Source organism: Colossoma macropomum, unplaced genomic scaffold, assembly GCF_904425465.1.
Source record: "Colossoma macropomum unplaced genomic scaffold, Colossoma_macropomum, whole genome shotgun sequence".
Lineage (NCBI taxonomy): Eukaryota > Metazoa > Chordata > Actinopteri > Characiformes > Serrasalmidae > Colossoma > Colossoma macropomum.
The window spans coordinates 29,985,851-30,010,643 of NW_023494801.1; the positions used below are offsets into that span (position 1 = coordinate 29,985,851).

Consider the following 24,793-nt stretch of genomic DNA (forward strand, 5'->3'; position numbering starts at 1 on the left):
GAGAAAATTGAGGTGAGTTATACGCACAGTCAGTAATCAAAAAACATTAATGATTAAAAAGTTCCTTTCATGGTAAAAAAAAAATAATAATAATAAACTTAGTGAAAAAAGTTGGTGAACCTTGAGAAATATTGGTCTATTTGTTCCAAAATTCACAGTTCATGATGCTACAGGAATACGAGAAAGTGGCCAAAAGCATGTTCTACTTAAATTTGTTTAACTACATAAAAGATCAATGTTACATTTCACCCTAGTGCTGGTTTTGCCAGTCACCCAACATGGCCTTGCTGGCTAACCAACCTATCAGCATCCAAAATACAACATATGCTGGTTTCGGTGGTGATCAGCATATTAACTTCCATTGCTGCTGTATACCAGTATCCAAAACACTATACACTGTATACACACTCACTAACAAAAAAAATATATATGCTTGCTAGCTAAGATCCTGCTAGTACATGGTAGTAGAGTAGGAATGACATGGACATATCAAAGTATGTCACTTGAATTTATGAAACGACAGTAATGACAGCACTAACAGCCATGTTTTAGTCTAGTTTTTAACTTTCATACTAGTTGTTCTGACAATAAGAGAGAACAGTTAGTACCAGAGAACATGTTTGCAATGGAAATGCTCTTTCTTCAGCAGCTTGATCAACTCGATGCCAGGTGGAAAAACAAAGAACTTACCTGTTCCCAGAACAGCAGGGTGGCAATAGGTTTTATCTTAGATGTAGCTGATGGTAAGCTCTGCAAACATCGCCAAATTCACTGGCTGGTATCACAGTGGCATAGGTAGCTCAATTAACACGAACACTGACACTGCTTTTAGACCATTACAGTGCCCAGCAAAGAGTTACAGATATGCAAATCTGAAAACACACATATCTCATTCACTAGACCTCTTAAATTGTGTTGCTATTCTGTATCTGGTGTCACGCTCAGATTAGGATTTCTGTATGAAGAAAATGAATGGCATTTTTGAAAATCGCTGCAGTAGTGATTTTTCAAAATATCTGGTAATTAAATGGTTCAGAGCAGTTTGGTGTGAAATGCTTCCTTCTAGAAAATCTTACCTAGTCTAATCGTTCACAGTGGTGGTGACAGGAACCAGACGTCTGAAGAGTTTAATGCGTCTTAAAAGCTCCCTCACGGAAAGTTGATCACAAAATGATTATAAATACATGAACATAATTTTATTTTAATATATTCATAGTGGAGGGATACATGAAAAGTCAAAATAGTCCCAGAAAGAAAACTGCTTTTTTCAGATTTACCACTATTTTACCATCAACATTACAAATAAAACAACTCAGAAGTCACTGGTGTTTTTATGTAGTCAATAATATGGGCTATATTTGAGTTGTGCATCGAAAAATGATTTGTTTACATCCCAACTACTGAATTCTGCAGATATTTTGAAAGATCGGTGGAATTCCCCTTTAAGTGTATAGAGTCAGAGGCTCACACGTGCTTGCACACGTCTATGAAACCTCATAAGGCTCCTTCAGTGCGCGCGAGGACATATAAGTCGATGTATCGCCCTCAAACACGTTAAACACACAGTATCGCAACGAACGTGAGTCATTAGCACTAAACCCAGAAGCAGCTCCATCACACACTCATCCCAGCCTCACACGTCACTTCCTTCACGGGCCCGAGCCACCGCTTTACTATATTTGGGCAAAGGCGCGAGCGGGGCGGAGGGGCGCGTGCACTTCCGCGAGAAACACTCACACATATAACGCTACACGCAGCTTCGTCGGGACCGGGCTCCGGTAGCGTTTTGTGTTTTGTGTGTGTGTTTTTTTTGCCCCCCGTTCAGTCCGGTTCGGTGGATCAGTGCCGTCATGTCGTACGAGCTGAGTAAGTGCAGCCGGAGCTCCGGAGCTTTTGTTTTGGGGGGGTTGAACGGAGATACCGGGGCTACAGCACCGGGCTAATGCAAACCGGGTTCGGCTCATTAGAACCAGGAGCAATGCTGGATCAGAATCTTAATTATAACGTTGTAGATGTTAATATTTGTCTAGGTTATAACGTTAACCTACGTCCTGTAGCCTGTGTGGCTAAAGTTGGCTTGCTAATTTCCCGTTCCACCTTAAATGGTGCAGCTGTCTGATTCAGGCGCCCCCAGACGCTGGTATGTAAGTGCGGCACCATTTAAGGTGGAATGGCAAGTTCGAATAAGAAGCGAGCTTACTATTGCACTCTTCTTGTGCCTCCTTTGGCAGCATTAAGTTAAATCTTAAGTAGGCAAGCCGGTAAAGCCATTTGCACAGTGCTAAATGGATACGTTATGTTTAAACCACAAACATGGGATGTGTGTGTATGTATGTGGTGCTTTGTGTTGCTGCACCTATATGCGGAAATACTGACTGGTTTTGACAGGCAGGCTGCTTTCAGGGCTTTCAGTGCTTGATTCCAACAGACACTTTTATTATCAGTGCAGAGCAAACCTGGCAAACCAGCTGCCTCTCGTCTGTGTGTGATTTGTGGTTTGATTCACAAATGCAGCCAGAATGAATGAGCTAGGTGCATTTTGACCTCATTTGTTTTGGAAAACCGACCTGAGCCCAACCCTAAATGCTGTTAGCCTAGCCTGCTAGCCCAGTCTGCCTGCCTGGGGCCTGCAGTCTACTGCATGAGCACTGGTGTTTAGATTAAACTGTGATTAGATTTTGATTTTAAAGACGTTTTGGACAGTAGTTTTGAAAAGTAGGGCTGCATGGTTATTATTAATGTCAAGTGCAGTTGCCATTTAGCATCACTGTAACGTTAGCTGATTTCACTGCAGTTGGTCAGGATTAAGGAATTTATGGGCATATATCAATCATTTTTCATGTATTTTAATTTTCCTGTCTGATAGCCAGACGCTTGTCTGAGTTTATGTAACGCTACTAAAATTATTAAATTGTACGTGACTATTTTCCAACTCCTTTTAAAACAGGCTGTTTTTTTTTCTACTGTGCCTTTAAGACTGATATGTAAATTACTTCTGTTTTGATTGGCATTCAAAAATCAGTCCATGCTGAAACATTTTATAAATCCAGCCTGAATGGACAGCATGAATCGCTTTAGACTAAATGAGTAGATATATGTAAATGCATTGGTTTTAGTGACGTCACAAAAACAACAAATCCAAAATGGGCTGTTTTTGCAATTTAGTTTCCAAATGTGGACTGCATAGACATATATTTATACATTTTATATATATTGAAACATTTGCAAACATTGTAAGTTTTCCATGTTATGAGACCTTTAGTGATGGGTTGTAAAACGAAATGCGTAATAGTAGTCAAGCAACAAATACACTAATCACTATTAATAACTGAATAATGGATGAGAAATATAGCATTTATTTCTATGGGGTTATAAATGCAGACATTTTTGTATAGTAGCCCACAATCACCAAAATATTCATAGTGCATAGTGCATTTAATTGTCTTTTAATTGTAAGATTGTGGACTGTGCATTCGATCTGTATAAAGCTTGCATTGCTTTGTAATCATTAGTTTTGTTTGGTGTCCTGCAGAGCGCGTGTTTGCCAGCCTGCCTCAGATGGAAAGGGGTGTGGCCAAAGTGCTGGGTGGAGATCCGAAGGGGAACAACTTTCTGTATACCAATGGAAAGAGCGTCATCATCAGGAACATTGATGTAAGATATCATCTTCACAGCTTTACCTGATTGGACCTCTGGATAGGAAATTAAAATCAAGATTCGGTCAAGATTCACTACTACAGCAGTGTTTCCCACAGGATTTTGTGAGACTGTGGATTGGTGGACCGTGTCTGGGCCTCTTAGGAAGGTCTGGGGGTAGGGTCCCCTGGAAGAAAATTGTGTATAAGTTAAATGCATTTATTTTGGTGCACCTTTTAGAGCAAAATTAAGATGTTAGATTTATTACCTTCATTAACTTTAGAACTTTATGCTCTAAATGGTCTTGTGCTTTAGGAATTTAATCATAAACACAGTGTTTGTATGGGTATGAATGAGACAACCAGTAAAAAAGGTCACAGCCACGAACCGTGGGAGAGCAGTTTAACAATTCACAAACGGTCAAAACAAAAAACTGGAGTATACATAGCGCAAACATTGAGCTTAAAACAGTAGTGTTAATTTCAACTTGAATAGTTACAGCTACTTCAACTTGATTAGTTAACAATACAAATAGCCTAACGTTACATGAAGAACTAACTTGCACCTTAGAGAGTGAAAATAGTTATGTTGTCAGGACGTATGCATGACATAATCTTGTTAAAGGTCTTAAAAGACCTTAATAGAGAATTGCATCTTAGAACTTGCTGAAATATTGCAGTAGCTCTGGTTAGACTATGCAGTCATATTTTGAAGGACAAAAATCCACTAACGGGTGAGTTGGCAGCATCGATATCAACTTTTCCGACACTGTAACAGGCTAAAACTCTGACCTCAAATCACACTGTTGTGTCCTCAAAATGCCCCATGTCTCAGATGCAGCCAGGTGACAAGACAGTCCAGTGCTTATGTGTGTGAGCCTGCGCACATACAGTTTGAGAGGGGAGCAGAGCTGACTGGCTGTGTGAGATGTTTTGCTGAAGCAACAGGACAAAACACAGTATTGTTTGTTATTATGAAAAGTGTACAGATATTTTCGGGTAATTAAGAAACTGTGGCAGGACGAATTAGACTATAGCGGGCGCCACGGTGTAGGTAATTAATGGAAAACATTGTACAGGCTGAATTATCTTAGGCTTACCCAAGGCAGCCCTGGACTTCCTTCTTTTATTATTGAGCACTACCGCTATTTCTGTCCTCAGGGTCATTGGTTGCGTTTACATGCAGAGAGTTTAGTCACTCTGAATTTATTATCTGAATTTATTCTGATTTCAGAATTGAAACTTTGAAAGTCATTGCTGTCATATGAGCTTTGTGTTTTGGATTTTATGTTTCTTTTGAAAAGAGACACTCTGGTGAAAAAGAATAGTGTAACCATTGCTACTTCTGTTATATACATGCCAAGTCGCCTTCTACGGTAGTGCTGCCATAGTCTCTAGAGTAAGATTTTTGCAGTTTAAAGACTAGGAAAACGCACTTCTGATCTTGGAGGTGGGAGGAAGTTTTGAGAAACTGAAAGTGCTTGTTTGGATTTTTTTTTGCTTGCTGGCTAATGCAGAAGGAAGCCGAATATCATGTCTGTATAGCCTCTGGATCAGTGGCTGTGCTTGCAGTCAGGATTTCTTTTTTTGCCGTTGGGGATTCCCGCTGGTTATATGACATATTTGCATACTGCATGCTGGGTACTGCAGCGAGAGAACAGTGATGGTTGCAAATACAAAATAGTGAATTCTGTTGGCCATGGCCAAGGGATGCAGTGCTGGACGACAGAATATTACATAACATGACACTTCACATATTAAACAGAAGTTTTAGGCCAGAATGCCCATTTATTTTGACTAAAATTAATGCAGAATGCTGTTTGCATCTTCTATAAAGTTACCATTTCAGTACCATTTATGTGTATATCTTGCACTCAGCAAGCTGCTAAAAATATCAATGTGTGTTAGACATGAGCACTAAATAAAATGTGTGGGTCTGCATTTAGAGTCAGTTGTTACCATAACAAGAAGATGGAGTCTTGTGTTTCCAGGATGTTTACAGGGTTTTTAGTCAGTTTTCTTTTATGTTTAATCTATGTTTAACGTAGTCATTGAGAAATCTATTTTAAATTTGCTCCATACTCTTTCATTTTCTCAAACACTAGCTTGCTTGTCCAAAGTTTGTTTCCTCAGCACACCAGTTTTTGGACCCATTAAGGTTGTTGTGATGCTGACGTGCATTATTATTATTGTTTTTAAAGATGTATTTCACCTCTTTCAATGAGATACAAAATGGATTGATATTAAGCTCTATTGGGTTACCCTATTCCAGTATTTGTGTTTTATATAAAGTTTTGATTGATTGACCTTGTTAGTCAAATATTTATATTAATGTAGGTCTTTGTGAAATTTTGGTGATCGAAGCAGCTGTGCTTAAGGGAATTCCACTGTCTTCTCTGCATAGTTGCATCATGAAGACTTAAACAAAGCCATTCACAATGGTTTTCAACATTATAGAAAAAGTAACTAAGTCAGAATTGTTCACAGTGATAGAAACCAGATATCATAAGTGTTTAATACCTCTAAAAGCTTTTTGTTTCTATGTTGCTGGCATAAAATTCAAAATGGGCACATATTTTTCATCATTTGATATGATGTCTTTGTACTATTTTCACATAAATATAATATTATATAAATATAATAATTGTTTACCTCTCAGTGGTTGAATTAAGCAGAAACAGTGGAAAAATTGGTGGAATTCCTGTTTACACTCTGTTTGATTGCTTGTAGTACTGAATGCAGAATGCTGTTGAGCTGAAGGAGTTGTTCCTCTCTGTGTGTCTTTCAGAATCCCGCCATTGCTGATGTCTACACAGAACACCCTCACCAGGTCATCGTTGCCAAGTACGCCCCCAGCGGTTTCTACATTGCCTCAGGAGGTGAGAACGTCTCTAAAAGCGAAAAAAAAATCTAATTTACACAATTTCCCACTCACCCCAAATGTAGGGGATCAGCCAAGATATGTTTAGTGTCCAAGGTCAGGATCATGGGAAGTGGAGGTGCTGCACCAACAGACCTCTTGACTTGAAATGGTTACTTGGTCTGTAGTTTGGATTGCAAGTATGCAAGCTAGCTAGCGTGATAGCCAGTCCAGCTGAAGTTTGATTTTGTTTAAAAGAACGTGATCTGTAACTTACTAAAACAAGCATTGCAATAGTTAGCATCTTTGCTATCCAAATGGCTTGCTAACCAGTCTTTTAAACAGCACATTTACTGCATAAAGCCTTTTTTCTGTCCATCAAACTAAAGGTTCCCTCAGATACGAGCGACCAGTGGTCAGTTTTCTCCAGTCTGTTATTAATAGGGATGTTGGTGCTGTACACTGGCAGGCTGTAACTCTTGTTCAGGTTTACAGGAAGTGCTGCCTGATAGGAATCCAGTCAGGACTAGGGCTTTATTGAAAGTTGGACAAATTTCTTTCTTTGTGACCTGGAGATACCAGTAACTGACCCAGAGAAACTCAGAATAGATGCCTTAAAGTGTAGGAAGGGTGGAAAAAGGAAGCAGCGGAAAACCAACTCATTTGAGGAGTAGCCTGGCTGTGTTCCAGCCTGTGGTTGGAAAACCAGATCAGCTAAACTTAGTGGTGGAGTATCCTGGAAACCACCCTATGTTTGAACCTGGAAGCAGCCTAAATATGTTCTCTTGGGTCAGTTTTGCTTTTTCATTCCAGAGCGTTAAAATTATGCAGGCAGTGTATCAGTTGCTTTTTGGATCAGTTAAAGGAATGGTCTAGGTTTCACCCGAGGTGTGGGCAGCTGGTGAAACCCTGTGCTTTAGCCAAACTCTTCTGGTTGCCTAGTTACAATGAGGTTATGAGACTCAATTAGCCAGGCGCTGAGCTGTGTTGTGTCCTCTCATGTTTGGCCTGTAAATGGTTTTTGGGTTTGATGTACATTTTTAGGAAAAACCTTCAATTGGGGTAGAACCTTTTTGTCTTTTGAAGGTTCTTTAACCGCTTGAACCCTATGCCAATAAGTCAGTTGTGAGTTTGTTATAAAACATTTATTAAACAATTCATTATGTAGTAGCTACTATGCATTTATGTAACAGTTGTTCTCCTGTCAGTCCAAAGAATAATTTGTCACCTCTGTTTTTAAGAATGTAGTGTAGGGGTCTGTTACATTGGCTGTGTTCGTAAGACTAACTGCCGTGTCTCTTTGCCTCAGATGTTTCAGGTAAGATCCGTATTTGGGACACGACCCAGAAGGAGCACCTGCTGAAGTATGAGTACCAGCCCTTTGGAGGGAAGATAAAGGACATCGCCTGGACTGAGGACAGCAAGCGTATCGCTGTGGTTGGAGAGGGCAGAGAGAAGTGAGAAGTCTGCCATTTTAATCTGTCCTTTCTGAATGGTTAAAGAAATAGTTTGGCTCAAAATTGAATTGAAAATGGACAAAAGTGTTACTGTTTTTAGTGATGTAATGTGCTGTGGGCATTTTTCATATAGTTGTATGCAAAAAGTTGGGTACCTCTGGCCAAATTACAAAATTTTGTTGATTGATTTGATTGATTGATCGATTTATTTATTTATTTATTTATTTATTTTATTTATTTTTTCATCAGTTTTACACCTTTTATGAAGTACTTATTAACACCTTCTTTGGCAGATATCACAACATGGAAACACTTTCTGTTGCCAGCCTGGGAGGCTTTCTATTTTTGTTTTAGCTGTAAGATGCACAATGGTCACCCACTCTTTCTTGCTGAACTTCAAGTTCTGTCATGTTCTTGGGTTGTCTTGCATGCACAGCATGTTTAAGATCTACCTACAGATTTTCAGCGATGTTTAAGTCAGGAGACTGTGAGGGCCATTCCAATAGCTTGAAGTAGTTGATCATTGATTGTAAGGTGTGTTTAGGATCATTATCCTATTTTCAGCTTCAGTTTCCTGACTGACTAGGTTCACATTTGCTCCCAGAATTTGCTGATATTTAGTAGAGTCCATTCCAACATCTGTCTGTGTAATATTTCCTGGGCCACTGACTGCCACAAATCCTGAAAGCATAACAGGTCCAACCCCATACTAGCAGTTGGCAAGGTGTTCTTTTCATCATATGCTGCTCCCTTTTTTCTCCAAATATACTTTTGGTGTTTGTGGCCAAAGAGTTTTTGTGGCCATTGTTACTTCATCAGTCATCAGCATTTGTTTCCAAAATGCCTCTGGCTTCTCTGGATGTTGTTTTGCATAATTAATATGTTGACCTTTGTGATGGTTGCAAGTAAGCCTTCTGTCTGAAAACGGTTCCATACAGATCATGTTTATGTAAGCAATGCTGCACAGTAGAATGGTGCATTTCCACTCCTGTCAGCTAAACCTGCCTGCAGGTCCTTTCCCGGCATGTGGGGCTTTTACTTTGCCGTTCTGGCCAGCATACAAGATGTTCTATATGAGAGTTTTCTTGGTCTTCCAGATCTCGCATTGACTTCAACAACTCCTGCCAACAGTAATGTATTACGCTCTGGAATTGTCATCAGCTGACAATTCATAAAGATAATTATTCCTGTCTAACCAGTCCTAAAGAGTGAATTGAGGCCTAACGAAGTTCTGAGGCTTCATGACTCGAAACGTGTCCAAACTTTTGCACATTTGTTTTTAAATAGTTGGCTGCAGAGGATGTGTTTGTCTTTTTGCTTCACATCTTTGCTTACATGCTGTGTCTGTGTGTGTCCCCTGCAGGTTTGGTGCCGTGTTCCTGTGGGACAGTGGTTCGTCAGTTGGGGAGATTGTGGGCCACAGTAAGATCATTAACAGCGTGGACATCAAGCAGACACGGCCGTACCGTCTCGTTACCGGCAGCGATGACAACTGCACCTCCTTCCTTGAGGGACCTCCATTCAAGTTCAAATGCACCCTGAGTGTGAGTTAATTTATGTACGTGTATGTGCATGTGATACAGAGAACCATAGCTGTAAGCTCACATAGTTTAATTTTAGTTCTAGAAGTGCTAAATGATGTGTCCAAAAATCTCATCACAGCATTTTCTTTTTTTTCAAATAATTTGATATTTGTAGTTACAATTTAAAAAAAACATTGTTTCTCCACAGTGAAACTTTATAGAAGAAGATAAAAAGTTAATATAAATGACTTCAATGTACGTTAATATAACAAGCTTTTATTCCTGTTGACTTTGGACCCTTTTTTTGTTTTTTTGTTTTTTGGCCGATTCATTATGAAATGACGACTAAAACAGTTTGAGGGTAGCTGGTATTTAAAAAAAAATATATATACTGACAAAATATAGTGATACAATAGCAACAGTTGTATATTTTCCAGTACTTTACAAATCCTTGTCCTTTTAAACAATCCCTAATTTCAATGCTGTAAATAGCTCACTAGCTAACTGGGCTACCTGTCCTGCTGGTTTGTTCTGTTAAGAGTGGCTGTGACAACCATGAATCCCTATCTGCGTATTAGGAAGCTGCAGTTTCTGTCAGTGCACTCTTAATTTCTAGCGACTGACTAACTCTCAAAAGCTGCTTTTGTAGTCACCCTTACTAAGGTTAATTTGTTACCCAACTTGGATCTGTTTGTTCATCCAACATTAGGCTGCCAATCACATCATTTGTTCCAGAAAAAATCCCTGTATTAAAGCATTTACATACAGACACTCTTATCCAGAATGGCTTGCAGCATGAGCAGGCTCGCTCAGGGATGCTTATTGGTACAGCATGATGGGCTTGTCTGGGCAAGAAATCAGACTTTAGCCTGCGGGTTGGAGGGCAGGGGTGTTGCCTGCTATACTGTACTAAAGCCCAGAATGTTTAATAGTATTTATTAAATAAATTCTTGTCTATTAGCTTACAGATGGTATGGTGTAGTGAGTAACACTGCTGTCCTTCACACAGCAGACTGAGATTTGATTCCCTGCTTGGGACAGAACCAAGAGTACTTGGGCAAGACTCATAATGTTATGTTAATTACCTAAGTTGATTAGACTAAGCCATTCTGGATGATGATGTCTTCCAAGGGTTTCCCCTTTTAATCAATTTTATTACTCAGTTTTATTGCCAGCTTAATGTTGGATGAACAGAGAAAGTACAAAAAGAGACTACAAAAGCAGCTAAATAAAACCCAAAAATGTTAATGTGTCACGTTGCCTTGAAATTTTGAGCTCTCTCAGTTAAAAAAATAGTTTCTTTTTACGGTAGCCTGGAAGATTGCACTGTTGTTTCATGAATAGCGTATTTGCTTGTGGCTAGTATGTAAAATTGGTGCCTATATGTTAGCCTGTTGCAAGATTGGGACACTAAAGCACAGCTTTTGTTTTAAATATTGCTCTTTAATAATGGCGAATGCTTTAATAAACTGAAAATGGAAATATCCTGTAAAGTTAAATCACATTTTAGCCACACTTTATATTTACGCCACATTTTAGCCACTAAGGTCAAATTCAGAATTTTACACTCTTAGTAAAGGTAGGTGGATTAATAATTAAACTGTAGGTGGACTAATAATTAAACATGTAGCCAAGTTTGTTTTTTTTCCCCTTCTTATCTTCATGCCTATGTATGGCATACACCAACTTCAGATAGTTAGTTTATGAGGCTGGTGAGTACAGATGATGGTTAATGTGTCCAAATTCATTTACCTATTCAAATGTCCACCCTCGCTGTGTAGCACGATATTAATGAGCCATCAGTGAATGGCTAGACGTAAGCAGTGTCTCAAAGCCAAGGCCGCATTTCTTGGTTGTCATGTGATGGAAGGCTGTCCTGTTTGAATGTAGCCTTTATTTCTAGGATTTGAACTGATGAATCCTTTGAGGCCTTCATGCACAGCACAAAATCATTGAGAAGGGAAAAAAAACAGAAATGGCTGTGAGTGGTGGGATACAGCACACACACACACACACACACACACACACACACACACACACACACACACACACACACACACACACACACACATACATACATCATCTAAACCACTTATCTTTCTGGGTTGCGGTGGGTTGTTGGAGCCTATCCCAGCTGTCATTGGGCGGAAGGCAGGATACACACTGGACTGGTCGCCAGTCCATCGCAGGGCAGGGATACAGCGCTAGAGGTTATAATTTAACATAACAAAATATGCATTTGAATTGAATGTTTTTAAATGCAAGATCTAAAGATTTAAAAAAAGCATTCCTGCACAGGTCATCTCGACTGTACATAAGTGAGCACAGAAAGGGGAGTCACATACCAGCACTAGTGAAATCTCCCTTGTTTGAGCGGCAGCCTTCACTTTGACACCACTAGTGAATAGCTAGACTTCCTTCCGTTTTTAGGTAGTGGAGTAGCAATTTCCAGAGTTCAAGCCTGGATTGTTAAGACTGGATAGCAGAGCAGAGTGGTATAATAATTTTATCAAAAAAGCGTATTTTCAGTATCAAAAATCATAACTGTAATCAATGCCTTCAGGAGAGCATCAGTATATTTAGAACTGGCTGTCTTAAGTTGGCATTGGAGCTGCTGAAAGATGGTAGTGCTGCAGGGAATATCTAAACTGTAACTGAAAACCTTTTAAAACAGCCTGGTCTGCTTAGGCAGCTCCCTGAGCTCATCTGCTAAATGCTGTGTCTATGGACGGATAGTATTTCATGCAGATTGATATAATTTATCTCTGCTGATTTTATTTATGTATCCCAGTTTAAATCTGCTTTGTTTATTGTATCATTGAGCAAGCTGAAGAACAAGATTCTTTAAAATCTGACCTACTTTGAGAACTATGGTGCAATCATAAGAGTGTAATGAGGTCTGTGAATAAAGCTGCAGATGTGAAATCAGTTTTTTATATATATAAAAAAAACTGTCTCAATCATATTCATCTTGGACACTTTCTCTAAAATGCAGGCTCAGATACTGGCTAATTCTAAATGGCTACCACACAGGCTTTGGCATCCAGATCATTTTGTGCTATTTAGAGAACTGTGTACATTACTGAGCCATCTTAAATTTCTTACATTTAGGGGGAAAAGTTCCCAGCGGTGAGTAGCAAGAATGGAATGTGCTACAAGCCTGAACATATTTTACTTGGGCAGCACCATGCAAGGTCACTAGCTATTCACGTTTGCACACTCAACTTCAGAGCTTGAGAGTAAGCCATGCAACGGAAGTCAGTCTGTCAGCACAGCAAGTGTGAAAAAGGGCCAGTAATATTGACCAATCAGGCAAACATTAATAACACCTCCTTGTTTTTACTCTCATTGTCCATTTTATCAGCTCCACTTATCATATAGGAACACTTTGTAGTTCTGCAATTACAGACTGTAGTCCATCTGTTTCTCTGCATACTTTGTTAGCTCACTTTCACCCTGTTGTTCAGTGGTCAGGACCTCCACAGGACCACCACAGTGCAGGTATTATTTGGGTGGTGGATCATTCTCAGCAGTGCAGTGACACTCCTGTTTTTTCACTTACTTTCCTTTTGACTTTGTTATTCCTTGTTCAAGTGGATCATCTTGTATCAGATATTCTCAGCAACATGTCCTGAAAACGGAATCATTTTTCCTTAATGGCTGTTTTGACTGGAAATTTCAGTAGAAGGTACTGTATATTTGGGCTGTACTGGCATTCAGCATATACGCAAATGTGACTCTCTCTCTCTCTCTCTCTCTCTCTCTCTCTCTCTCTCTCTCTCTCTCTCTCTTTCTCTCTCTCTCTCTTTCTTTCTCTCTCTTTCTTTCTTTCTGTAGGATCACAGCCGGTTCGTCAACTGCGTGCGTTTCTCACCGGACGGAAGCCGCTACGCATCTGCAGGGGCCGATGGGCAGGTAAGGTTCAGATCATACGTCCTACAATCATTCTAATACTAAAATAAAAGTACTTCATCCTCTTTATACTGTGTACTCACTCAAGAAATAACTTTGACTCAGTTCACTTAGCTCTCTCTTTCTTTAACTCCTTTCTTGCCATCTTTTTTTTTTTTCTGTTGATTTTATCTCTCTCTTGTCCCAGATTTTCCTGTATGATGGGAAGACTGCAGAGAAGCAGGGCACGCTGGGTGGAGCTAAGGCCCATGAGGGCGGGATATATGCTGTATGTATTTTAAGCTTCTTTGTTTCCTTACATTGTGTGTGGTTTTGATGTAGAAGGAGGCTGTTCATTTATTGCAGAGAAAGTGTGTTGTTTGGTTTGGGGGGGGGGTGCAGGGAGGTGTTACATGTCTGCAGCACTAAATAGCATGAGTGAGGTGGAAATGGTAACTTCCTCTTTACATGAGCTAGCTGGAAGTGTCTGTCAGATTTAGATCTGCTGAGTCAGTGTATTTCATATGAAAAGTCTTGTTAGTGTATGTTTCACGTGGCACATCACATCAGCCTGGATTGTGTAATTGCTGAGGTTGTAAAGCAATCAAACTAGTTAGTTGCAATGAAATTCATTTGTTTTATTTGCTTCAATTTGACCCTAAAGAAATTTAAAAGCAATGCACTTTGTTATAGCTGCATCAGTGGACTAAATAAGCTTCATCAGAATGTAATTATTACTTTCAGTAATTCCGTGACAATATCTTCAACACTTAAATGCTGAGTTCACATGAACCTGAACATGAAAATCATGTGATTTCCATAGAGGGAACGCAGTGTCCCATTTTCCTCACTGATGTATAGTATATAGACACCTGCACTGGCTGCATGTTCTGACCAATGAGCTCATGCAGTTGTATGCAAAAGTTGGAAGACCCCCAGTCACATAGCATGTTTTGTTCATTTTATAAGCGAAAATAAGTGAACACAGAGAAAATGTGTTTGTGCAAATTTCTGGTTTTGACATATTGAAAAAAATAAAACATGAAATATTAAATTTGCCATAATTTCTGCACCATATCTGTTGTGTCCTTCTTGAAGCGAGAGTTTGGAATTTATGGGTATGGACAAAGATTTCCAAGATGAGCTAGTATTGACTAGGAAGCAAGATGGCAAGTAAGCCAATTTAGCCACTTTAGTCATGTATTTTAGTTGCCCATAATTATTTTAATTGCAATTAATCGTCAGCTAAATTTTCATAATTGTGACAGGCCTACCAGGGATTGAGATTTTTTGGGCGGGGGGGATTAATTTGTTAGGGTGGTGCTGCTTACACTGAAGAAGTTCTACTTAATGACTGTCATCTAAGACAAACCAGAGGTCTGTAGAATCGAGACATTTTAACACATAAAATGTTGAAAATTCAATCTTGACCTCATATTAGATCTGAAATTATGTATCATTACACCTCTTATTATGGATGATGCTGATGATGGGGATGGTAATGGTGATTGCTCTTTGTTGCTCTATAGGTGTGCTGGAGTCCTGACAGCACCCAGCTCATCTCAGCGTCTGGTGACAAGACAGTGAAATTATGGGATGTGGCCACCGGTACTGCAGTAACAACCTTTAACCTGGGGTCAGATGTGCTGGACCAGCAGCTGGGCTGTCTGTGGCAGAAGAATCACCTCCTCAGCATCTCGCTGTCTGGATACATCAACTACCTGGACAAGAACAACCCGAACCGGCCTCTCCGGGTCATCAAGGTGAGAACAGCGCTTTTCTCTAAGTGTAGTCCATCAGCCTAGAGAAGTTTGGTGTTTCAGGTTTGCGTCTTTGTTTTTGGAAAGCATGAAGACAATTCTGAAAACCTAAAAGTTCTAACTCCTAACTTGGTACTTTGGCATGTTTAGAGGGCACATGAGTAATGTTTGTTTATTTGTTAGCTGTGTAGCTGCTGTAATAACACTGACATGGTGGTGGCGTATTAGTGTTTGTTGTACTGGAATGAGTGGATCAGACACAGCAGTGCTGCGGATTTTTTAAACACGGTGTCCGCTCTCCTAGTGGTAAAGTAAGGCCTTCTACCAGAGGTCTTTAAATCTGCACATTTAATTCAGTGTCCAATCCTGAATCTTGAAATCACTGAGAGTTAACTCAACTGTTGATGTAAATGACGCAAAGTGTGACCATGTGCCGTGAAGTCAATTCCAACTTCTAGCTACGATATGGATAGTGTTTCTCCTGAACGTTCTGTCTTCTGTTCGGGTCCTCAGACTTCTGATTGGCTGATTCATGAATCCTCTGATTGTAGCCATCCATCTTGTAACTGATCATTTTCTTCCTCGCTTACTTTCAACTGTTGCAAGTACAATGGTCTTTTGAATTGGTTCTTCTGAGAGTATGTCCAGAAAAAGAGAGCTTCAGTTTGGTTATCTGGGCTAAGAGTGAGAGATGAGGCTTGAATTGCTTGAGGATCTGTTTTTGTTTTCTTTGCCATTCAGTGTGCGCTTAAAAGTCTTTGCCAGCACCAAAGTTCAAAGGCATTTATTTGTTTCCAGTCTCACTTCTTTATTGTATTGCTTTCACATCCATAAAGAACCGCAGAGAAGACCACAGCCTGGACAGTTCAGTTCTTTGTTTGTAGAGACAAATCATTGCATTTGAAGATCTTTTCGAGTTCATTCAACCTTGTTATGCCCAGTGTCAGTCTGTGTTGAATTTCCTTTGTTGATTTGAGTAGGCAAAAATCTTAATCAATGGTTATAGTAACAAAAACATAAAATGCATTCAAACCTAACTTTTAGCGTGAGGAAAATATGCTATAACACACAACCATTTTCTGTAAAGAGATCCGATGGGGGGGAAAAAACAGGTAATTAACAGAAACCCACAAAATGTTCATATCTGTTGGGCAGTTGTGTGTGTGTGTGTGTGTGTGTGTGTGTGTGTGTGTGTGTGTGTGTGTGTGTGTGTGTGTGTGTGTGTGTGGGTGGGTGGGTGGGTGGGTGGGTGGGTGTACTTTTATATTTTCAACAGAAACTACTGTTTTGTAGAATAATCACAAACTGAATAGCGGATAGCGGAAACTAAGATATTTGTAAAACCCCAGCGATTTGGGAATGTATAGCACTTGCACATGAATAAATTAATAAACAATCAGAGAAGCTAAAATTATTTCATTTGATTTATTTATTTATTCATTTATTTTTTTTGTTTAACCCTCTTTGTTTTCTCTCAGGGCCACAGCAAGGCCATCCAGTGTCTGACAGTCCATAAAGAGGACGGTCGGCCCTTCATCTACTCCGGCAGCCAAGACGGACACATCAATATCCTCTCAAATGTGACTCGCTGGTTTGCGTTTACACTACCTGTCAAAACACTGGGGACACCTTGCCTGTTTTCATGCTTTTGCCCTTTTAGTTGTCTACCTTAATACTTTGGGTATACTTAACTTGGACACAAAGTGCCTTCCTTGGTAAGAACAGCAGGTTTTGCCTAAGTATGGATAGGGCAGTTTTCTTTTCCAAACTATTGGTAAAAGTGTATATTGAGGCTCTTTTGGGCCCAAAATTGGTTTAAATTCCTGAAAGATTAGAGTGCTGATGGGTATCAAAAGTTGTTTTATGGCACTGACCAAATAACTTTACCTAATTTTACTTAAGTATCTCAAAATTCCATATCATTTAATACCAAATTTCAGTATATAATGGTGTTTTTCCACTCGTGCAGTACAGTTACAAATCTTCAGAACTATCTGTAACCTGCTTGAGGACCCATGGTCATTTCCCATTGTACAACAGAACTGATAAAAGTAGGTAGTGTTCTCTTTAACATGTGTAGTAACGTGATTTCTCCTGCGAATCTAGTGTTAACATTAATTATTAACAACAGTAGCAACAACAGAGGAACCTTAAAGTTGTTATTTAACTTTTACTCTACATTTGATTGTATGTGAAGAGTCACAGATAGCAGTTCTGACTGGCTTGCGTTTTGGACTCGCGTGACTATTATGTAATGATTGTGTTTGATCAGTGTTTGCACTAGCTCCACCTGAGTGTTCTGGCTCAGCACACTTGGTAACCCAGCGAGAAGGGTAAGCAAACTCAACCCGGGTGCTCAGCTACAGTACGGCTCACTTGTCAGTGAAGATGATGACAAAACGTGTGATCACACTAGATCTAGGCAACATCCAAAAATGATTAGAACAATATTTTTTGGTTTAAAAAAAAACATTATCACAATTATCGATTCTTGCCCCCAACAACCAAAAACAGACAGTCTTTTGCAGCTTAGACCTACTTTTTATTCTATTTTTAACGTGTATTCTTTTTTTCATGAACATCACCTGTTTGATAATCTTTCATAAATGAAAATCTTTAACAAAAATCACATTTTCAGTAATACAGTACGGAGACACCAGCATCTTTTGCAAACTACTTCACCTGTTTTAATTTGTGAGATTCCTTCTGGTGTAGATTTGTTGTGATTTGTTGTTTGAATGCTAATAGTGCTCTCTGCTGGAGAAACTTCAGACATCAACACTCTAAATTAGTGATTTCCAAAGCCACGCTCACATACTTTACATATTAAAACATTTTTTCTCAGACAGTAAATAACACTGTGGGACACCAACCGCAGAGACAGTGGGGGGGAAAAAAAAAAAATAAATAAATAAAATAAAATGTGTATATATATATATATATATATATATATATATTGAACCTTGACTTCTAAGTACATTACTGGGATGCTGAGACTGGTGAAAACGAGGGGATAGCAGGAAAGGGTCACTCCAACATGGTGGCCAGGATGGCTGTGGACGAGTCAAACCGCCTAGTCACCTGCAGCATGGATGATACCGTCCGCTACACTGATCTTGGCAAGAAAGAATACAGGTAACACATACATACATACATCAGTAGTATATTGTGTGAGTGTGTGTGTGTGTGTGTGTGTGTGTACAATACATACATACTCTCTAAAATGTATATATGTAATAATAGTAATAACGTTACTATGTGTTTGTTGTCTGTTTTAGTGCATCTGACCTGGTGAAGATGGATGTACAGCCAAAGACTGTGTCGGTAGGGCCAGGGGGCCTGGCTGTAGCTGTGTGTATTGGACAGGTAACATGCACATACACACATATATATTGGGAATGGGTATTTAGTAGTGTCGTGCAGACCTCACTGGTCACTTTGTGGATAGTCCCAGTGATTTAAAAGCCAAGTTTCTCATCTCACAATTGCACATATATGACAACAGAGACCCTAGAATGTTGAACATCTGAAGTGTTAAGTATTTATATACCAAAAAAAGACAGAAAAACAACAAATAGTTATTTGAAACCTTAAATATTGAATGTTGTTTATATATAATCTATAAAAAAACTTGCTGTTGTTCTTACTGTTTGCAATTGAATACAGGTCAAAAACAATTTGTAAATCTTTTTCTGTTTTTATTTACATTTTTTCTACTGTCCCAACTTTTTTGGGATTGATTATGTACTTCTTGCCTGCTGCAGGTGGTGCTGCTGAAGGATAAGAGAAAAGTTTTCACTCTAGAGAACCTGGGCTATGAACCGGAGGCGGGCGCTGTGCACCCAGGGGGTGTAACTGTGGCTGTGGGCGGAGCTGTAAGTTACCAGTCAGTGCTGTTATAAGAAAAATATTTAACCAGTCCACACTCACATGTTGTTCACATGCAGCAAGAGGGCCACTAGCACTCAGAATACTTAGAGTATGTTTGTGTGTGTATGTGTATGTGTGCACGTGCAGGACGGAAAGGTGCATCTGTATTCAGTCCAGGGGAACACCCTGAAGGATGATGGGAAAGTTTTGGAGGTCAAGGGGCCTGTGACTGATATGCAGTTCTCCCGAGATGGAGCCTTCCTTGCTGTTTGCGACGAGAAGAAAGTCATCACCATCTTCACTGTAGCCGATGGTTACGAGGTATGGCTTTCTACTTAAATGCTTCAATTGCTATAAAACGTATGTAAAGCGAGTATTTATGTATGTGTGGATACAGATGTGTGACGGGTTAAAGGAAAGCCCAAAATGATGTGTCTTAGTGAGGTGTTCAGGCACCATGAACCACCAGAACAACTTCAGTACATCTTGGCATGAATTCTAAAAATCTCTGGAAGTCTACTGAATGGATGGAACACAATTCTTCTAAAAGATATTTCTTCAGTTGGTGTTTTGATGATGATGGCGGAGATCACAGGTGATTTACTTCATTTTCGTGCTAATCAAACCATTCACTGACCTCTCGTGCCCTCTGGAATGGGGACATTGTCATTCTGGAGGAGACCACTCTCATCGGGATAGAAATTTTCATCACAGGATAAATGTAATTAGACAGAATATTGTATTGATTTGCAGTGACTCTTCACTTTAAGGAGACAGGTGGACCCAAACCACAGCCAATGGAACCCCCCCATTCTTTTGGTGTATGCCACACATGTGCTCACCCATTTGTAGAGAATATGGTGAAGGATAACTCATCTAACCTGATCACTCATGTTTTTTCCCTACATGATCACACTAATGCCACGTGAATGTGTGTTTTTGACCACAAACTGTTTACTGTTATCTTTCCCATTGGTGTAAATGCAGATGCCACTTTAGTCACTGTACCTACTGAAACACCAGCCTCATGTCCCAATAACTTTCAAAGTCACCGCCGTGTTGATACAAAATCAAGACACAAATAAAAAATGCTAAATAATATGATGTAAATATAAATCTATTGCCTTATAGCCACTTATTTAAATATGAGGCTTTGTTCCTGATGTTGTAGTGTATTTTAGTAGTAAATGTTCATGTTTAAATGTGCTCTGTGTTTGTGTGTAGGTTAAGAATGATTTCTATGGTCATCATGCCAAGGTTGTGTGTTTGGCCTGGTCTCCTGATAATGAACATTTCGCTTCCGGAGGGATGGACATGATGGTCTATGTTTGGACTGTCAACGACCCAGACAAGAGGATCAAAATCCCAGGTACAGGATTACAAACACACATGGACATGGGCACTCCACAGGAAGTTTTATTCCAAGAGTTGAACATTTACGAAGAGCTTCAATGCGATTTCCTGGTCAAACTGTATTTGCTCTCACTTTAATTGGATAGTCCTCTATGGATAATCTACAAATGCAATTTTAAAATCATTCACAAAATATCTGTTTAAAAAAATCATTGCATTTATGATAATGAGTAGGATTTAGGGTTAGGATTAGGATTATCATCTGAGAGGTGGTTGAGGTTAGGGTTTGAGTGTTGAATAATAATGGAACAATTAAAGTGATATTAATATAGTTGAATGTAATTTGAAAATGAGTCGTGCAAGAGTATTAATACAAATTCTCCTTTGAAAGTGCTTTTGAGTCATGAACTCTGCTAAAGCATACGAAAGGGTTCCTGTGGATTCTTATAAAGTCTTAAAATAGATTTGAAAATTTTAATGTCATAAAGGTCATAAAATGTCTAAATATGTCTTACTTTTTACTATTAGAAGTTTTAAATTAAGCACAGTCCAGGCATATTTTAATGGATCAAGTATCGGCTAAGCCCGATTCAGTTCAGTTCTGATCTGTTGCTGAGCAGATGTGTTGAAACAAACATTATTCAATAATCTGCAGCTGTACGGTATGTTTTCAGAAGGTAACAAAGCAGTCTAAATATGTCTGGAACTGCTTTAGGGTCGGTCCACTTTGTTTTTTGCAGCTTGTTTCGAGTGACATGCTGCCTAAACTTTGTACAAAATGTACTTGCACTGTGTTATGCTGCATCGAGTTTTAAACCGATGTTAATAGTGCATTCCAAACCAAGGGGGAAGGAGCAGATCAATGAAACTAAATCAGAAGTAAATATTAAACATGCTATAAAATGGTCATGTTAATAAAGTAAGCCAAAAAATCTAAACAGAATGTCACATTATGCACATACTAAAAAGGAAGTCATTTTATTGTAGTATTATTTGGCAGCCTAGCATATCTTACCTAAGTTGTAGCTTGTACTCTCGCTCATCACCAGCTGATGTTATTGTTTAATGATTATGCATCAGGTGTGTTGAGGGAATAGTTGAAATTGTGGAGTGTTGTGGGTCTCCAGGAGCAGAATTAAGGAACACTGCTCTGTAATTTTCATATGATACATGCTGTTTTTCTGACAGATTACAGTGCTAGATGTAGGTAGCAATATGACTTCCATTCATTCTGACATATTGTAATACACCACAGAAGGTCTAGGAAGCAAAATTGCCTCCATTGTTAAATCATAAAAAATGCTCTGAAATGTTCATGTGATACATGAGATCATTCTGACAGACTGTAGTACTCTACAGGAATTCTTAGGGGGCGATATGACCTTCCATTGTTTTCATTTTAATAAATACTCTGGTTATATAGCAGCACATGGAGGAACACACTTGAAAACATGTTTTATTATCCAAAAACATCCAATGCAAAGTAGTTTTTCATGTTGGATGAGTAACAGAGTTGAATTGAATGTCAATGAAACATAACAAATAGCCAAATAGTGATTTCGCTATTTGTGAATACTGGCACCTTGAACAGTTAACGGAGTCCTCATGTACTTATGCACATCCCTATTCCATTGTTTCATTTTAAAAAACGGTTTAAAATGTTCATAAGATCCTTGCGGTCATTCTGACAGATTGCAATACTCTACAGGAAGTCTAGGGGGCGATATGGCCTTTCGTGGTGTGTGTATGTGCATTAATATATTTCTTCTTCTTTCTTGCAGATGCTCACCGATTGCACCACGTCAGTGGCTTGGCCTGGCTGGACGAACACACACTTGTCACGACATCTCACGACTCAAGTGTGAAACAATGGACATTGAAAATCTAAGCACACAAGCACACACACTTCAAACACTCTCATGGGATCACCAGGGATAGGGACTACTGTAGACAGTTACTCTCTTGCTTTCTCTTCTTGTCTGGGTTTTTTCTTTTCTTTTTCTTTATTTCAGTTGGTCTGTAAGTAGCAAGTTTTGTCCTTGAAGCTTATCAGTTGATGCAGAGTAGAAAACTCTTAGCTGTGTGTTTATCAGCTCTGCCTTTTATTCGGCTAACCGTCTGCTTAGACATAAAACAGAAAAATTTATTTAAAAGAGAAGTGTTTTTTATTTTAACTGCTATCTAGTACATCTTTACCATACGATTGATTACCATGGACAACAGTTTTAACTCATTTTGTACTTCGGGGGGGAAAAGAACTGAAAACCTCTCGACTCAAATTTTCCTTACAATAGAAGCCGCTGGGCAGTTGCTGAATGTTTGAAATATGTGATTATTTAATGATGAGACAGACATGAGATCATGTTTTACTAAAGCTGCTTCTTTGAAGTTGTATCCAACTTCTAAATGCTAGACAGTAAAAGTAGTTCTGGTTACTTTCCATAAGTTTTCTGGTGTCCATAAGTAATCATGCAGGAGCCTATGAACTTTGTCCAAAAATTACCACAAATTCCTGCCTTTGTTTTTGAAAGAATGAATAATTCACATCTTTCATTGGAAAACTGAAGAATTCCGTGTCTCACATAACTGTGTACTGTCGGAATTTAGCAACTGCCTAATGACTTCTATGAAATGAGTATTCTGTTCTTTTGTAAGTACAGGGAAATGTAGTCTATGATCGTTGATTGTACAATACAGATGCAGAAGATAGCACTTAGGCTCAAAGATGCAGGGCTATTTCTTTAAAGCACTTGGGTTCTGAGAGCTTTCTCACCTTAAACGCAATTAAAAAGCATGACATTCCAGAGGCACAAGCCCGATCTCCACTCGGTTTAAGATTCACAATGCTGATGTAGGGTCAGTTTTTTGGCATCCAAGATCCACTCATTGTGCCTCATAGACGCCATTGTGAAATTGACTGATCTTATGTCGGTAGTACTCATACATAGATAAGAGCCGAGAGCTCAGCACAGCGTAACCTTTCTAAAATATGGAACTGAGCTGTAAATATCTGCTGAGCGACTTCTAGACCTTTCTAGAACTGTCCAGTCAGCCAGTATGCGCTCTCTTTATAAGGTCTTTACTGGGTGGAGACTTTGCTTTTGCCCTCTTCTTCTATTTTTGTATGATGGAACATATTTGTGTCTTTCACAGTCCAGCTCTGATGAGAGGAAGTGTGCCTGTTTGGGGAGTCGGGGGGCAATAATATATAAATCAGAAAACTAATAATGAAAAGGTTCCAAAAGATACTGTAGTGTGTCTGATGCTTTTTTTTTTTTTGTCCTTTTGTCTACGAGGTCTCACTCAGTTTTGTTGTGTTTGGTTTTGTTGTTTTGGATGCCTCCACTTTTTTTTCCATTGGAGTGGATGTAATTCATGATAATATTAATTAATAATGGAAATAAAAACAAACACTTTTTATGCTTTTGGTGTTTCATGCTCTCTTTTTCCTGGTTAGTAAAGCTGAGCACTGTTGTTCTTTTCAAAGATTCATGAACGACTCATTCATTGAAAAGATTTCCATGTGCAAAGGAAATATATTTCCATATATTTTTTAAAATCTTTTCAAAAAAGTTTGGAATATATTTACATGTATGGATGACATATGGAAATGGGTTTCCTCCCATGAACTGCTTGCTTCAGGTCCTTCCACAACATTTCTATAGGACTAAGGTCAGGACTTTGACTTGGTCATTCCAAAACATTAAATTAAACATTAAATGTATTCTTGTTCATCGTTCCATCAATGATAGCAAGCCGTCCTAGCCTAGATGCAGCAAAATAGGCCCAAACCATGATACTACCACCACCGTGTTTCACAGATGGGATAAGGTTTTTATGCTGGAATGCAGTGTTTTCCTTTCTCCAAACATAACATTTCTCATTTAAACCAAAAAGATCTATTTTGATCTAATCTGTTCACAAGAAAGCATTGTTCCAATAGCCTTCTGGCTTGTCCATGTGATCTTTAGCAGCAGAAGAGCAGCAACTTTCTCTTTGCAGCCCTGCCATGCACACATTGTTGTTCAGTGTTCTCCTGATGGTAGACTCATGAACATTAACAATAGCCACTGTAAGACAGGCCTTTAGTTGCTTAGAAGTTACCCTGGGTTCCTTTGTGACCTGACAGATTATTACACGCCTTTAAATAAAACAGGGTGGTCACTCACACCTGATTGCCATCCCATTGACTGAAAACATCTGACTCTGATTTCACCTTCAAATTAGCTGCTACTCCCAGGGGTTCACATACTTTTGCCACTCACAGAGATGTAATATTGGATCATTTTCCTCGACGAATAAATGACCAAGTCTAATATTTTTGTCATATTTGTTTAATCTGGTTCTCTTTATATACTAATAGGACTTGTGTGAAAATCTGATTAAGTTTTAGGTCAAATTTATGCAGAAATATAGAAATTTTTAAAGGGTTCACAAACTCAAG

General features: G+C 39.0%; 1 protein-coding gene across 1 annotated transcript; it reads left to right on the plus strand.

Annotated features, from left to right (window-relative positions):
• The first annotated feature begins 1,683 nt into the window (after window positions 1-1,683).
• Window positions 1,684-22,771, plus strand: wdr1 (WD repeat domain 1). The gene is made up of 15 exons (XM_036589630.1): window positions 1,684-1,866; window positions 3,533-3,654; window positions 6,424-6,514; window positions 7,805-7,952; window positions 9,316-9,496; window positions 13,313-13,390; window positions 13,575-13,655; window positions 14,896-15,129; window positions 16,605-16,692; window positions 18,105-18,261; window positions 18,405-18,492; window positions 18,891-19,001; window positions 19,144-19,317; window positions 20,221-20,365; window positions 22,131-22,771. The coding sequence occupies exons 1-15, from the start codon at window positions 1,851-1,853 to the stop codon at window positions 22,235-22,237; spliced, it is 1,821 nt and encodes a 606-aa protein (XP_036445523.1). The 5' UTR covers window positions 1,684-1,850; the 3' UTR covers window positions 22,238-22,771.
• Window positions 22,772-24,793: the final 2,022 nt, after the last annotated feature.

Excerpts from the sequence above, each read along its gene's own strand:
- wdr1 (XM_036589630.1), top strand. Across the intron at positions 3,655-6,423 it reads TCATCATCAGGAACATTGAT|AATCCCGCCATTGCTGATGT; the intron begins GTAAGATATCAT and ends TGTGTCTTTCAG. Across the intron at positions 18,262-18,404 it reads CTTGGCAAGAAAGAATACAG|TGCATCTGACCTGGTGAAGA; the intron begins GTAACACATACA and ends TGTCTGTTTTAG.